This window comes from Gopherus evgoodei, chromosome 8 (genome assembly GCF_007399415.2).
Source record: "Gopherus evgoodei ecotype Sinaloan lineage chromosome 8, rGopEvg1_v1.p, whole genome shotgun sequence".
NCBI classification, from domain to species: domain Eukaryota; kingdom Metazoa; phylum Chordata; order Testudines; family Testudinidae; genus Gopherus; species Gopherus evgoodei.
Genome location: NC_044329.1, coordinates 102,181,091 through 102,196,289, shown reverse-complemented (window position 1 = coordinate 102,196,289; position 15,199 = coordinate 102,181,091). Strand labels below are relative to the sequence as shown.

Genomic DNA, 15,199 nt, shown 5'->3' with positions numbered 1-15,199 from the left:
AAGCAAACAGGATGTTAGGAATCATTAAAAAGGGGATAGAGAATAAGACTGAGAATATACTATTGCCCTTATATAAATCCATGGTGTGCCAACATCTCGGATGCTGTGTGCAGGTGTGGTCTCACCTCAAAAAAGATATTCTGGCACTGGAAAGGGTTCAGAAAGGGGCAGCTAAAATGACTAGGGGTTTGGAGAGGGTCCCATATGAGGAGAGATTGAGGAGGCTGGGACTCTTCAGCTTGGAAAGGAGGAGACTGGGGGGGAAATGATAGAGGTATATTTAAATCATGAGTGATGAGAAAGTGGATAAGGAAAAGTTATTTACTTATTCCCATAATGCAAGAACCAGGGGTCACTAAACGAAATTAATAGGCAGTAGGTTTAAAACAAATAAAAAGGAAGTTCTTCACGCAGTGCACAGTCAACTTGTGGAACTCCTTGCCTGAGGAGGTTGTGAAGGCTAGGACTATAACGATGTTTAAAAGAGAACTGGATAGATTCATGGTAGTTAGGTCCGTAGATGGCTATTAGCCAGGATGGGTAAAGAGTGGTGTCCCTAGCCTCTGTTCGTTAGAGGATGGAGATGGATGGCAGGAGAGATCACTTGATCGTTGCCTGTTAGGTTCACTCCCTCTGGGACACCTGGCATTGGCCACTGTCGGTAGACAGATACTGGGCTAGATGGACCTTTGGTCTGACCCGGTATGGCCGTTCTTATGTTCTTATATGTTGCCTGTGGGTTATTGCTCAGTAAAGCATGATTAATATAATGTATTGGAGGAAAGCTTTCCTCCAAAGAGAGAAGTGGAAACTTCTTATGTAGTCCCTAATTACAAAACTCATTTTGGATGATGAGCCGCAAAGTAGCATTAGGCCTGGCAGGATTTGCTTGTGAGGTGTTCCAAAGAGGTCAGACTAGTTGAAAAGTGTGGGAGTTATATCACATTCCATAGGCTGTGAGGAATGCATGCCTACCTTTTTCCAAAAGTTAGCAAATGCCTGATATAATGAAAGAGGCTGCCATTCTTGGCAGTATGTTTTGGACAATTCTCAGTCTAAAATGTCAACTTTAGAGACTGTGTACTGGGGGCAAATAAGCCCTGTTTTTAGTATCTGGTACAGTGTTTCCCTTCCACCATGGGTCTAGAGCAGTGATAATCAGACTGGTGCAACTGGCTCTTTAATGTGGGTACGTCTTCACTACCCGCCGTATTGGCGGGTAGCAATCGATTGCTTGGGGATCGATATATCGTGTCTCATCTAGATGCGATATATCGATCCCCGAACGCACTTATATCGATTCCGTAACTCCACCAACCCGAACGGAGTTGCAGAATCGACAGGGGGAGCCGCAGACATCGATCCCGCGCCGTGAGGACGGTGAGTAATTTGATCTTAGATACTTCGACTTCAGCTACGTTATTCACGTAGCTGAAGTTGCGTATCTAAGATGGATTTTCCCCCGTAGTGTAGACCAGCCCTGTGTCTCCTATGGCTCTTTGCAGCACATGATATTAAAACACTCGCTGATTTAATTATTAACCAATCAGGATGCTTTTACTGTGTTATTAACTAATTAAAATATCAGCTTGCCTAAAGTTATTAACTTATTTGCTCTGAGAATAATATTTAGTTGATATATATATTTCTCCTGTCATTCACGCTATTGTGGCTCTTTTGGGTAATGTTGATCGCTAATTTGGCTCCTGAATCACTGAGGTCTGAGTATTACTAGTCTAGACCAGAGATCTCAAACTCAAATCACCACGAGGGACCCATAAGGACTAGTACATTGGCCTGAGGGCCGCATCACTGAAATCTTTTCATACGATACAAAAGTATAGTCAAAAATGAAAAAAATAGAGTAATATAGTATACTATTAAAAGACAGTGTACTGTATTAACTTTATAAAAACTCTAATTTGAAGAGGGGTTTTAATAAAACATAAACACCTATAACTATTCTTTGTGTGGTGAGTAACACTGATGATGATGATGATGATACACTAACAGTCTATCAACATAGCTATAATGCCGGGAACTTTTTAAAGTAACTATTCATACAAAATACATTGCCACTTTTAACAAACATTCTTCCCAACTACTCACAGTAAAGAATCATATGTGCTGAACTTCATACCTCAGACTGCTCGTCCAGTCCATGAGGCCCCGCACCCTTTCCATCCCCTTCCCCAAAGTCCCCACCCCAACTCCGCCCTCTCTCTGCCCCTGTTCCATGGGTGGGCAAACTTTTTGGGCCGAGGGCCACATCTGGGTGGGGAAATTGTATGCAGAGTTGGGGCAGGGAGTTGGGGTGCGGGAGGAAGGGCAGGGTGTGTGAGGGGGTGCGATGTGCAGAAAGGGGCTCAGAGCAAGGGATTGGGGCAGAAGATGGGTGTGCGGTGTATGGGGAGCTCAGGGAAGGAGGTTGGAGTGCACAGGGGTGCAGGGTGCAGCAGGGGGCTCAGGGCAGGGAGTTGGGGTGCAGGCAGGGGTCTTAGGGCAGGGAGCTGAGGGGCGGGGTGCAGGAGGGCTTTGGGCTCTGGGCTGGCAGCGGCACACACTGGGGCCAGGGTAGGCTTCCTGCCTGCTTGCCCTGTCCCCGGCCCCGTGCCGCTCCAGGAAGTGCTGCGGCCCCTGGGGGAGGGGCGGTTGAGGGCTCCGTGTGTGCTGCTCTTGCTGTGCCTTCAAGTACCTCCCCTGAAGCTCCCATCGGCTGCAGTTCCCTGTTCCTGGCCAATAGGAGCTGCGGGGGGGGGGGCGGGTGATGATGCCTGGAGGCAAGAGCAATGCATGGAGCCCCCTGCCTGGAGCCAAAGTCCTGAGGGGCTGGTTACGGCCCGCGGGCCGTAGTTTGCTCACCCCTGCCCTATTCCAACCCCTTCCCCAAATCCATGTTCTGGCCCTGTCTCTTCTCCACCTCCTCCCCTGAGCCATGTCCCCAGTCTCCTACCCCCCTTCTCCCTCCAAAAGTCCTAAGCGCTGGGAGGTTAGGCGAAGGAGCAGAGATGCGGCGTGCAAGGGGGAGAGGAGCTTGGCTGCCAGTGGAGTCACTGCCTATGGAGGGCCGCAGGAAATAACTCCATGGGCCGTGTGTTTGAGACCCCAGTCTAGACAATTTTGCTACAGACCTGTTTTTCCAAATATTTGGGTGGTATTTCTTTACCCAAGGCTACTTCCAATGGTTTTCTAGTATTTTCCTCTGTTGGCAACAAATTAACCATTTTTTTAGTATGGATTTTAGAGATCATGAATGATTTGTAGATCTCATTAATTGTGATAGGAGAACTGGCCTGGAGTGCTCTGTTTTGGGATATAGCTTTGAAGAAAGTTACGGATTTTTTTAAAACTGTTTCTCCCACCTTATTGGACCATTGAGTTTAATTTTAGGAGGAAGAAATGTTCTAGGTGCAAGACTATAGTACAGCCAATTATATCTCTGTAGCCATGTCTACCTGGCTCTTATTAAGTTGTTGACCCTGCCCATTCGGAGGTCAGTTATTAATAGTCATTGTAAGAAACTTTAATTAACAACAAGAAATTGATATTGTACAACTTGACACCACTTTCACACCAAAAAAAGCCTTTCTAGTTTGTATTGGGTAAAGAAACCATGCAAAACTTGACTCCCCAGTATTGTATGGCACATTCTCTCTGGTGAAGAGGGTGTTATTGTTATGTAAAGGACTTTGCTTTGTTCTAGAAAAATGTGCGTGTTTTTTATTTGACAGTTCTCTTGTTTAGAAGTATAACCATTTACAGTACAGTACATGATCCATCAAACTCCACAATTCTGATGTAACAAGGAAGCGCTTTGAAATTTTTGTATTTTTCTGCTGAACCCTTTTTTGATCTCATACAGCTGCAGAAGAACTGCCTTCTTTCACTATGCAGTGACAGGATCCTTCAGGATGTTCCATTTAACAGGTAAATTTAATCCTGTTAATTAAAATGGCATGTAGAGTAACATATCAGTGGGTTTTGGTGGTTGTTTCTTAATCTCCTGGATTGTAGCGTTTATTTTTGAAATATGCCAATTGTTGGCCTAGTCTCAGGAAGAATAGAACTCTGCCATTTTGGAGACCAGATATTGATTCATAGGGTTAGATTCTGATGTCAGATCCCATAGTAACTCACATGTGTATACATGAAAAATTTTTGGGCCTATAATTCACAATTATATGGATTATAGGTCTGAAAAAATCCTTGTCTAGACAAAGGAATTGACTTCACTTAAATTACTCCAGCTCTGCAATGGTAATAGAGGTCAGAATTTAATCCCCAGTTTGCTGACTCTCTGGAATTGGGGAAGTGAAGTTTTGTCATTTTGCAGTGGTCCCTTTATTTAGAAACGTTTGAAGGCTTTGGAGGGTTTGCATCCAACATGCCTAGGTCAGATGATGAAGGATAAAGAAAGTGAGGGGTTATCTCTGGTCTTCAGCCAATTCTCCTTCAGCTCTTTACAGAAGAGGACCTTGTGCTTTTATATTAAACGTCTAGTAAAAGAGACAGTGGGGGAGCGATCCTGAAATCTGAGTAACCCCTGTGATCTTGGCCTAAATGAAGATTTTATATTTTCTGTAGCAGGCTGGCAAACTGTAAGCTCTTCACATTTTCAGTAGACAGATTTCTGTTGGTGGTGTTCCTTGGCTTACCTAAAGGCTGTTGTAAAAGCTGATGTTGAAACTTTTCTGAGGGTATGTCTGTGCTACCCACTGGTTCGGCAGGTAATTGATCCAGTGGGGGTTGATTTATCACATCTAGTCTAGACTGGTACATAGACACCCGAGCACTCTCCCATCGACTCCTGTACTCCAGTGCTGCGAGAGGCACAGGCGAAGTTAACAGGGGAGCGGCAGCAGTGGATTCACCACAGTGAAGTAGGTCTAAGTACGTCGACTTCAGCTACATTATTCATGTAGCTGAAGTTGCGTAACTTAGATTGATTCCCCCCTCCGCCCCCCAGGGTAGACCGGGTCTTTGTGTTGCTCTGTAAGTTTCACTCATTGTGTGGGCCTGAGACTAGCTTTGCCTACTCTTAATTCCAATGTTCACTTCCACCTGGTTGGGACAAAGCACAGAGCTTCCGATTTCTACTGCATGGGGGATCCTGGTCTGATGTGCGGTGTGTGTGTGTTCTGTTTCAAAGGCTTATGCAATTTCTGTTCTGAAAATAAAAACTGTTAACTTTCAGATTTGAAGCAGCCAAGCTTGTTATGCAGTGGCTATGTAACCATGAAGATCAAAATATGCAGAGGATGGCAGTGGCTATAATCTCCATTCTAGCTGCAAAGGTACAAGACTTATAAATGTAGAAGTGCTGAAGTATAATTTCTCAGGTCCTGATGAATTTTCTGGTATTCACCTAATGTTTTTGTTTATAGCTTTCAACTGAGCAAACAGCTCAACTTGGTGCAGAGCTCTTCATTGTTAGGGTAAGTCCAATGCTGTCTCTTACAAATTGCTACCCTGGAATCTCCTATTTTAAATCATTTTGAAATTGACTACAGTTAGATGTATTCTATTAAACTAAAAATAAGCAGTTAAATTTTACCTTCTGTCAGTACTGCTACCGGGAAAAGATTGGCATTCCAGACTGTCAGGAAAGGACTCTGTCACCATGTTAATGAGGGTAGCCTTTAGGCCCAGCTAAATAGAAGCCGAAGTAAATAACTTGATTGCAGCATGGATGGAAAACTCAACTCTTGACTCAAACTTTTTATTATTTGCAATTAACTTTACCTTGAAAACAAGCTCCCTTGGACATGTACCTGCATGGCAAGGTAAACAGTACATAAGGCCACGTGGTGTCAGCTGGCTGCAGCAATACATAGAGGTTAAACTAGGTATCTCACACCTTTTTAAAAAAGTTTAACATGTTTTTACTGGAGTTTGGAATAAAATTGTGACACTGAACAAACTATCAGAAGTCATTGTGGGACCTGGCTTCAGGAGCAGTTTGATGGTTTCAACTTCAGGGCAGTGGAAATACACATTTCAGAAATGGCTCTCTCAATTTCTTAAGAGAAACTATAACGCAAAACACATCTCTGATGGCGCCTTACTTATGGCCAACCAGTATGCCAAACTACATTTCCCTACTGTCTGTGCAGGATACATGTTCAAGAGGAAGCTATTGATCAGTTATAAATCTGAATTCTCTTCAGAAGAAATTAGGTGTCTTAGTGGAATTCATTAGAGAACCAAAAAAGTCAGACTCATGATCCAGTTTATTTGATGCAAGTCACTAAAAATAGTGGCTACTAGTTATTAAACACCCAGACAGAGGCTTAAATTAGTATTTAATATTTTCCCCTACCAGCCTTAGTTTAATGTTTTTTTCTTTTTTTTAAATGTGCAATAGAATATTTAAGAAAAATTGCCACTGCTTGAACCAGTCAAACAGAGGTGGTCGTCTTGTACAGTTGGCCCATAACAATCCTGCAAGAGGTTTAAGAGGTAGAGAGATGGGAAAAAAAAAACACAACCCATAAGCATGTAGGAACAAAATTAAAAAGTCCGAGGTCCAAAACAAGATTAAACTAGCTAGGGACAAAAAAAAAAAAAAAAAAAAAAAAAAAAATTCTTGTTACCCTTTACAAATACATTAAAAGCAAAAGGGAGACCAAGGACAGGTAGGCCCATTACTCAACAAGGAGGGAAAGGCAATAATAGAAAACGCAGCAATTTTTTTGCCTCCTTTTTCACCAAAAAGGTTAGCAGTGATTGGACATTAAACACAGTGAACATCAGTTTAAATGGGGTAGGATCTGAGCCTAAATTAGGGAAAGAACAAGTTAAGAATTATGTAGACAAATTAGATGTCTTCAGGTTGGCAGGACCCAATGAAATACATCCAGAATATTGAAGGAACTGGCAGAAGAGACTTCTGAGCATCTAGTGATTATTTTGAGAGCTCATGGAAAGATCCCAGAGGACTGGAAAAGAGAACATATTGTATTTATCTGTTTAAAAATAAGGACAAGAGATGGAATTATAGATCAGTCATTTTATCCTCAGTACCAGGAAAGATAATAGAGCAAATAATCAAACAATCAGCTTGTAAGCACCTAGAAGATAAGGTGATAAGGGACAGTCAGCATAGATTTGTCAAAAAAAAAAAACATTGTCAAACCAACCTAACATACTACTTGGACAGGATAGCAAGCCTTGTGGATGGGGGAGGAAAGCAGTAGATGTAAATCTTGACTTGAGTAAGGTTTTTTGATACTGTCTCATAAACAAACTAGGGAAATATACCTTACATGAACCTACTGTAAGATGGATGCACAACTGGTTGGAAAACTGAACTCAGAGTAGTTATTAATGGTCCACAGTCAGGCTGGAAGGGCATACGGAGTGGAGTCCCTCAGGGATCTGTCCTGAGTCTGGTACTATTTGATATCTTAAAAAATGATTTGGATAATGGCATAGAAAATACACTTTCAAAGTTTGTGGACAATACCAAGTGGGGAGGGATTGCAAGCACTTTGGAGGACAGGATTAGAATTCAAAATGATCTTGGCAAACTGGAAAGATGGTCTGAAATAAATAGGATGGAATTCAATACGGACAAATCCAAAGCACTACTCTTAGGAAGGAATAATCAATTGCATAAATACAAAATGGTAAATGACTGCATAGGATGGAGTATTGTAGAAAAGGATCTAGGGGGTTATACTGGATCACAAACTAAATATAAGTCAACAATGTAATACTATTGCCAAAAAAGCTGACATCATTCTGGGATATATTAGCAGAAGTGTTGTAAGCAAGACATAAAACCAATTCTTCCACTGTACTCAGCACTGCTAAGGCCTCCTCTGGAGTATTATGTCCAGTTCTGGCCACCACACTTTAGGAAAGCTCTGGACTTCCTCAAATTTGTCCAGATAAGAGCAACAAAATCATTAAAAGTCTAGGAAACATGATTTACAAGGAAAGATTGGGGGGAAAAAAAGTGGGTTTGTTTAGTCTGGAGAAAAGAAGATTGAGGGGGGATGTAAGTCTTCAAGTACACCTCTACCCCGATATAACGTGACCCAATATAACACAAATTCGGATATAACACGGTAAAGCAGTGCTCGGGGGGGGCAGGGTGCTGCGCACTTCAGTGGATCAAAGCAAGTTAGTTATAATGCGGTTTCACCTATAACGCAGTAAGATTTTTTGGCTCCTGAGGACAGCATTATATTGAGGTAGAGGTATATGTAAAAGGTTGTTACAAAGAGGAGGGGACAAATTGTTCTCTTTATCCAATGATGACAGGACAAGAAGCATTAGGCTTAAATTGTAGCAAAGGAAATTTAGGTTAGATGTTACGAAAAGCTTCCTAACAGTAAGGAATGTTGAGGACTGAAAATAATTACTTAAGAAGGTTGTGGAATCTCCATAATTGGAGATGTTCTTTCATTTAAGAACATGTTAAACACCTGTAAAGGATGGTGTAGAGCAGGGGTAGGCAACCTGTGGCACGCGTGCCAAAGACGGCACACGAGCTGATTTTCAGTGGCACTCACACTGCCCAGGTCCTGGCCACTGGTCCAGGGGGCTCTGCATTTTAAGTTAATTTTAAATAAAGCTTCTTAAACATTTTAAAAACCTTATTTTACTTAAAATACAACAATAGTTTAGTTATATATTATAGACTTTTAGAAAGAGACCTTCTAAAAACATTAAAATGTATTACTGGCAAGCGAAACCTTAAATTAGAGTGAATAAATAAAGACTCGGCACACCACTTCTGGTGTAGATAATACTTGGTCCTATCTCAGTACAGGGAACTGCACTAGATGACCTATCAAAATCTCTTCCAGTCCTACATTTCTATGATGCTATGAATATGCTTGCTCTCTTTATAAAAGAATGCAAGCATACGGTGTATAGGAAAATAATTGGGAGAAATATACAGAAAAACTGACTGTGTTAATCACTTAAGTTTATAAATCTCCGTTCTAATCAGAAATGCAGTTACCCTAGTCATTGCCCTAGTCTGTGCATAAGTAAACAAAGATGATACAGGAATAGAGCAAACAACTTCAAAGCTAACTGTCCTTTTTGTTTTTCCTTTTTCAGCAACTTCTACAAATAGTTAAGCAGAAAACAAATCAGAATCTAGTGGATACTACACTCAAGTTTACACTGAGTGCACTTTGGAATCTCACTGATGAATCTCCAACCACATGTAGGCACTTTATTGAAAATCAAGGTCTAGAACTCTTCATGAGAGTCTTAGAGGTGAGGACTATGTTTTATGCGGCGGATTGCATTCCTTGGTTCTAAAATTTCAGCATTAACAAACCATTATTTGGTGGCTTACATAAGCTATATTTCGCTTTACAGTCTTTCCCATCTGAGTCGTCTATCCAACAGAAAGTTCTTGGCCTTCTGGTAAGAAGAATAGAAAAATAATAAATTTCACAGAAATACAAGTTGTTCTTAATTGTCTCCCTATTTAATTTCTATTTGAGAATTGGCTTAGAACGTACACTGTTAATTATACTTTATTTTCTTAACCTTTAATCTTACATACTGGGTTCTTGTGAGCTATGCATTTGACATCATGATTTTTAGACTACAGTGTCAGTGTTCCCAAAGAACCACCTTATGTAGGAGTGGCTATTTAATAGTTATTATGGACCGTCTGAGCCTTCAGGGAAGGGTAGGGAGTAGTTCTCAGATGACTTCAAGTACTCAAAAGAAGGTTAAAGGTTGAAAGTCAATGGGACTTTAGGGTCCTAAATCACACTGGGTAAATTTTCAAAAAGATCTGTTTAGAAGTTTTTATTCTTTTTTTAAAAAGAGCATAAATAACTTAGTGACCTTTGTCTTAATGGTTTGAGGGAGTCTTTCATGGAAGGGAATGATTTGAGATAGGAAGTGAAAGCCATTAACTTTTAGACAAATTCAGAGTAAAATGGGGGAGATTTTCAAAGGCAAGATTCACAATTAGATGCCTAGCTCCCATCTATGACTTTGAAATTTGCCTCTAATATCAATACATATAACTGAGTTGAAGTTAGACACCCATTAATACATCATTATTTCTATTGATATCTTCTCAATTCTTTTTTCCTACAGAATAACATAGCAGAAGTGAAAGAGCTACATTCTGAGCTAATGTGGAAGGACTTCATAGACCACATCAGTAAACTACTGCACAGTGTTGAGGTAGAAGTCAGTTACTTTGCAGCTGGGATTATTGCTCACTTGATATCTCGAGGAGAGCAGGCCTGGACATTGAGTCACGCTCAGAGGACATCTCTTCTTGAAGAACTGGTACAGAAATAGCTAAAAATATTCCCTGCTTTTGTGTTTATATTAATGTTTAATTGCCTATAAATAGCATTAAGTATTTCAGCACTTGGTTCTCTATCTTGCAGCACTCAGCCATTTTGAATTGGCCAACGCCAGAATGTGAGATGGTTGCCTACAGGTAACTACTGCCTTGATTTAAAGTTTGGAAAATACTAACTCTAGCACCCTTCAGCTTGCTCTAAAAATTACAGATCTGTGCCTGAAGCATTGTAGGTTGACTGCCAAACATTGTCCCCATGAACAAAACCAGGCTTCTGGACTGTAACCTCTAGTATCTCACCTTGGACAAGGTGGCTTGACCTTTGGGAGTGATGAGAGAAATGAGTCAGCCTGGGTCTTCTTTCAGACCCAGATATAGGGCTGTTCTTTTCCTATCTCCTACTACAACCAACCGTACCTCTTTAGGTAAACTTTCGAATTAATGTTCAAAGAACCATATGAAGAAATTAAACAGCATATTAGCTATTGAGCTACAGTAATATCGGGTGGTATTGTAGGCTTTTTTTGTGGGTTTTAAGGCTGGAAAGGACCATTAGATCATCTTGTATGACCTCTCCTGTAACACAGGCCAGGTACTCCTGCCTGTAAGTAATGTGAGGCCCCAGATGCTGTGGCAGGGGTAGGCAGACTATGGCCCGTGGGCCGGATCCGGCCCCTCAGGGCTTTGGATCCAGCCCACAGGATTGCCCCCCCATGCCACTGCGGGCCTGGCGCCACTCTCAGAAGTGGCCCCCGTTCGGGGGGTCAGAGGGCTCCGTGTGTGTTGCCCTTGCCTCCAGGAACCGCTCCCCCCCAGATCCCATTGGCCGGGAATGAGGAACCGTGGCCAGTGGGAGCTTGGGGTTGGGGGTACCTGGAGGCGCAGCAAGGGCAGTGCCCACAGAGCCCTCCACCTCCCCTCCTCCAATGGGCGGGAGCACTTCCTGGAGCGGCGTGGGGCCGGGGACAGGGCAGGCATGCAGGGAGCCTGCCCTGTCCCCAGTGCGCGCTGCTGCCACCCTGGAGCCACTTTAGATAAGCGGCACCGGGTCGGAGCTCGAACCCCTCCTGCATCCTGCCCCCCAACCCCCTGCCCGCACCCCACCCCCGTGCCCTGAGCCCCCTCGTATACCCTGCACCCCTCCTGCACCCCAACCTCTGCCCTGAGCCCCCTCCCGCAGTCTGGACCCCTGCCCTGAGGCCCCTCCTGCAATCCGCACCTTTCCTCTGCCCCAATCCCTTGCCCTGAGCCCCTTCCTGCACACCACACCCCGCCCCACACTCCCTCCCTCCCTCCCGAACCCCAACCCCCTGCCCTGGCCCTGCATACAATTTCCGCACCCAGATGTGGCCCTCGGCCCAAAAAGTTTGCCCACCCCTGTGCTATGGCTTAGTCATGATTTACTGGTAAATAACATAAACAAACTATCTTAAGCACTGGGAACAAAAGTCAAATACAGCATCCAAGACTCTAACACAGCCATTAGACCCAAAGTGGATTTGGACCTTATTGTAATGGGGTTGCCAAGGCTGGTGTTTAGACTTTATGGGACCCAGGGTCGAAGCCCGAGCCGCATCACCCGGAGTCAAAGGCCAAGCCCCACTGCCCGGGGCCAAAGCCAAAGCCCGAGGGCTTCAACCCTAGATAGTGAGGCTCAGGCTTTGGCCCCCTCACCTGGGCAGTGGAGCTTGGGCTTTGGCTCCTCTGCCCTGGGTAGTGGGGCTTGGGCAAGCTCAGGCTTTGGTCCCCCCTCCCGGGGTCATATAATAATTTTTGTTGTCAGATGGGGGTTGTGGTGCAATGAAGTTTGAGAACCCCTACTCTAACGTATCACAAATGTCTTTCTTACCTAGACCCTTAACTAAATATGTAGTGAAGGTATGGGCTCGGTAGTAATGGTATCCAGTATCCAAATGAATTGATGAGCATCTGTATTTGTTTTTTTATCTGTAGGTCTTTCAACCCTTTTTTCCCCCTACTTGGCTGCTTCATGACGCCTGGGGTTCAGCTGTGGGCAGTGTGGGCCATGCAGCATGTCTGCAGCAAAAACCGTATGTACTAAGATTAAAATCACATTTAAATTCCTTTCTCTTAACATATAGTCTACCTGGATTCTTTCAGTTATCCTGGAAGTTCTAATGGTCTTCATCCTTAACTCTGGGAAAAGACATGTTAAGATTTTGCTTAAAATAGGGGCAGAAACTCTTTTAAACTATACTATTTTATCTACATGGATTTTGATATGCACATTAATTCAAAACAGATGCATGTTAAATACTTCATTGGGCTTTCTAGAAATGAATTTTGTTCAGAAATGTCATTAATAAATAAAATGCAAAGTTATGGACAACATAAATTCTCATTAAATTTAAACAAGAGCAAAGAGTATAGCAAGCAGTAATCTCCTGGGGTTTTATGGTCATCCGGTTCTTCTTCGAGTGCTTGTTCATGTCAATTCCATTCTAGGTGTGTGCGTGCCCACATGCACAGTCGTCAGAGACTTTTGCCTTAGCAGTATCTGGCGGGTTGGCTGTGGCGCCCCCTTGAGTGCTGCACTCATTTGGCAGAATATCAGGCACCACCGACCTTCTTACCACTCATGATGGCTGTTGGAGCGCCTTGTCTTGCATTGCAAAAATATTAGCAGTTTTTTCAGCCCATTGTTCTGTCTCCTCTGTAGTTAGTTTTAGGTACTTTAGTTTGACCATTAAGTTAAGTGTTAGATAGTTTTAGTAGTTAGAGTCCCAACTGGGACTTCGCAGCAGTGCGGGGCATGTCCCGTTCCCTATGCTTTAAGCCATATTCATCGTGTACCCAGCTGATGCCTATTAGTGACCCCCGATAGCTGTTTGAAGTGTCTGGGGGAATTGCACAGAAAAGACAAGTTCAGGATCTGCAAGAACTTTCACCTTTGAACTCAAATGGAGTGGGATATCTGCTTGAGGGCAGAAGGGTGTAGACCAGGCCTAAAAGTGCTGAAGTCATATATAGTTGAAACATGTGTTACATACCTATTTTAATCAATAATACAAATGGTCAGAAATACGGAGTTTTGTATTGGGAGGAGAGGTGCATTCCTGGCAACTTACAGTAGGTACCATTTTAAAAGTCGCATTATCAACGGTCAGCGCACTGGGTTCCTGTGAATTTTTTTCCTATTTACAGAATGAGGTAATATTAATGTTGTGATATCTCCCATACTATGTCATGGTAACTGATACATACTGCAGTCACCAATAACAGCAGTTTGTCTGTTTAGGTACTTACTTAGATCACATTGGCATGTGAATGCCAAAAATATGAGAGAGTATCATTGCAGCACAAATGAGAGAGAGAGAAAAGTATTATCCACATTTTATAGGGTGTCACAGGAAGTCAGTGGCAGAGCTGCGAATTGAACCCAGATGATATGAGGCCTAGTCAAAGATCTTAACCACAAGAGCCTTCTTTCCCATTACAATGAAACTTTACTGAATGACAATGCAGTTTTGCAGACACTTTTTTCAAATTTCCTAAACGTTGACTGGAATAATAGATAGATCAGAGTAACTCCAACACCTAAGTGTATTTCACAATTGGTTTTCTTCTATACGGACAGTTAACTTTTTTTTTTAATCATCTCATTTCAGCTGCCAGGTATTGCAACATGTTAATTGAAGAAGGTGGATTGCAGCACTTATACAACATCAAGGAAAACGGCCAGACTGATCCAGATGTCCAGCGAATTGCAATTGCCATTCTAGATAGCTTAGAAAAACATATTGTACGTCATGGGAGACCACCTCCATGTAAAAAGCAGCCACAAACCAAACGAAACTGAAAGCTGCAGGTATAAGTTTGTAAACCATCCTCTAATAATCCTTTATCACGTGTGTTGTTGGAGTTACTTGTACTACAGTGGTCACCAGTGAAGTTATTTGCTAACAATTGTGGTACTGGATACCACTTGTGGTAACTCTTGGGCAAATGTCTACTTTAATGACAAACTTCTGAGGAGATCTATGATCAATGCTTGATCTAGTCATACTTGTAGGATTACTGATGACTACAGCAAGGTGGGACTTGAATAGTCTGGAATGCACATCCAAAAACAAACCTCTAGGAATATCTTGTTTTGTGACTTAATTGTGGGACAGAGAGCTTGTTTCATCCCTGTCATTGTTGAATATAGAACTGTTTACCAACTCCGTGTTTGGATAGAACTGTCTGCAAGAGTGGTGAATTCACAATCACAGCTTTTAAACAAAATTCATGCATGCACTCATGTAACTAAGGTAACCAGAAGTCCGTGGTTATGGGCCCTCATAAACCCAACTAAGTCCTTCAAAAACTCCTTTTCATGGGACCTGCAAGCTGTGTCCTTTGTTCTCCAGCCACTAGATGTTGTCTTTTCCAGCTGTGGCTTCCCATGACTCATCTATGCTGCCTCTGCAAGGTTAGGATTAGCACTGCTTTGGTCCCAAATGGGAAACACTGAATTGGCTGCTCTGAAGGAAAGCATATAGGTACAGGTGCAGTGGGGTACAGGGAAAGCTTGAAATACTAAGAGGATAAACTGAGTTTGACTTTCAAAACTTAAAACTAAGGTTTTTTAAGGAAGTGGTAGGAGAAGGAGGGAGCTCCACATCAGAGTCAAAATATTAGTTGAAGTTAAGATAGCCCTTCTCATCACATGGAGCTGCATGTCCTGACAGGAGAACCAGGATTATTCGGTCATCTTTTTATAACTGATTGATTGCTTTGCCGTTTCTTGTACAAATTTTGTCAGTATTGTGCAGTGATTTGTATTCCAAATGCATTACAGTGCAAATATAACCCAACATCATATATAAGTTCCTTTGTAAATTGCATGTTGTGCGGAGTGTGAAATTTTACATAAAGTTGTTCAATGGTTAAAACGTA

General features: G+C 42.5%; 1 protein-coding gene across 6 annotated transcripts in view; it reads left to right on the top strand.

Moving 5' to 3' along the window:
• The window catches only part of ZYG11B (zyg-11 family member B, cell cycle regulator), a 37,068-nt gene extending 21,869 nt beyond the window's left edge, over positions 1–15,199 (top strand). For all 6 annotated transcript variants that reach the window (XM_030572770.1, XM_030572771.1, XM_030572772.1 and 3 more), the window contains exons 6-14: positions 3,863–3,927; positions 5,195–5,294; positions 5,385–5,435; positions 9,076–9,237; positions 9,343–9,390; positions 10,081–10,278; positions 10,383–10,435; positions 12,251–12,348; positions 13,927–15,199. In XM_030572770.1, coding sequence (XP_030428630.1) covers positions 3,863–3,927; positions 5,195–5,294; positions 5,385–5,435; positions 9,076–9,237; positions 9,343–9,390; positions 10,081–10,278; positions 10,383–10,435; positions 12,251–12,348; positions 13,927–14,117 — 966 coding nt within the window. In that variant the 3' untranslated portion in view covers positions 14,118–15,199. The remainder of the gene's footprint in view (positions 1–3,862; positions 3,928–5,194; positions 5,295–5,384; positions 5,436–9,075; positions 9,238–9,342; positions 9,391–10,080; positions 10,279–10,382; positions 10,436–12,250; positions 12,349–13,926) is intronic.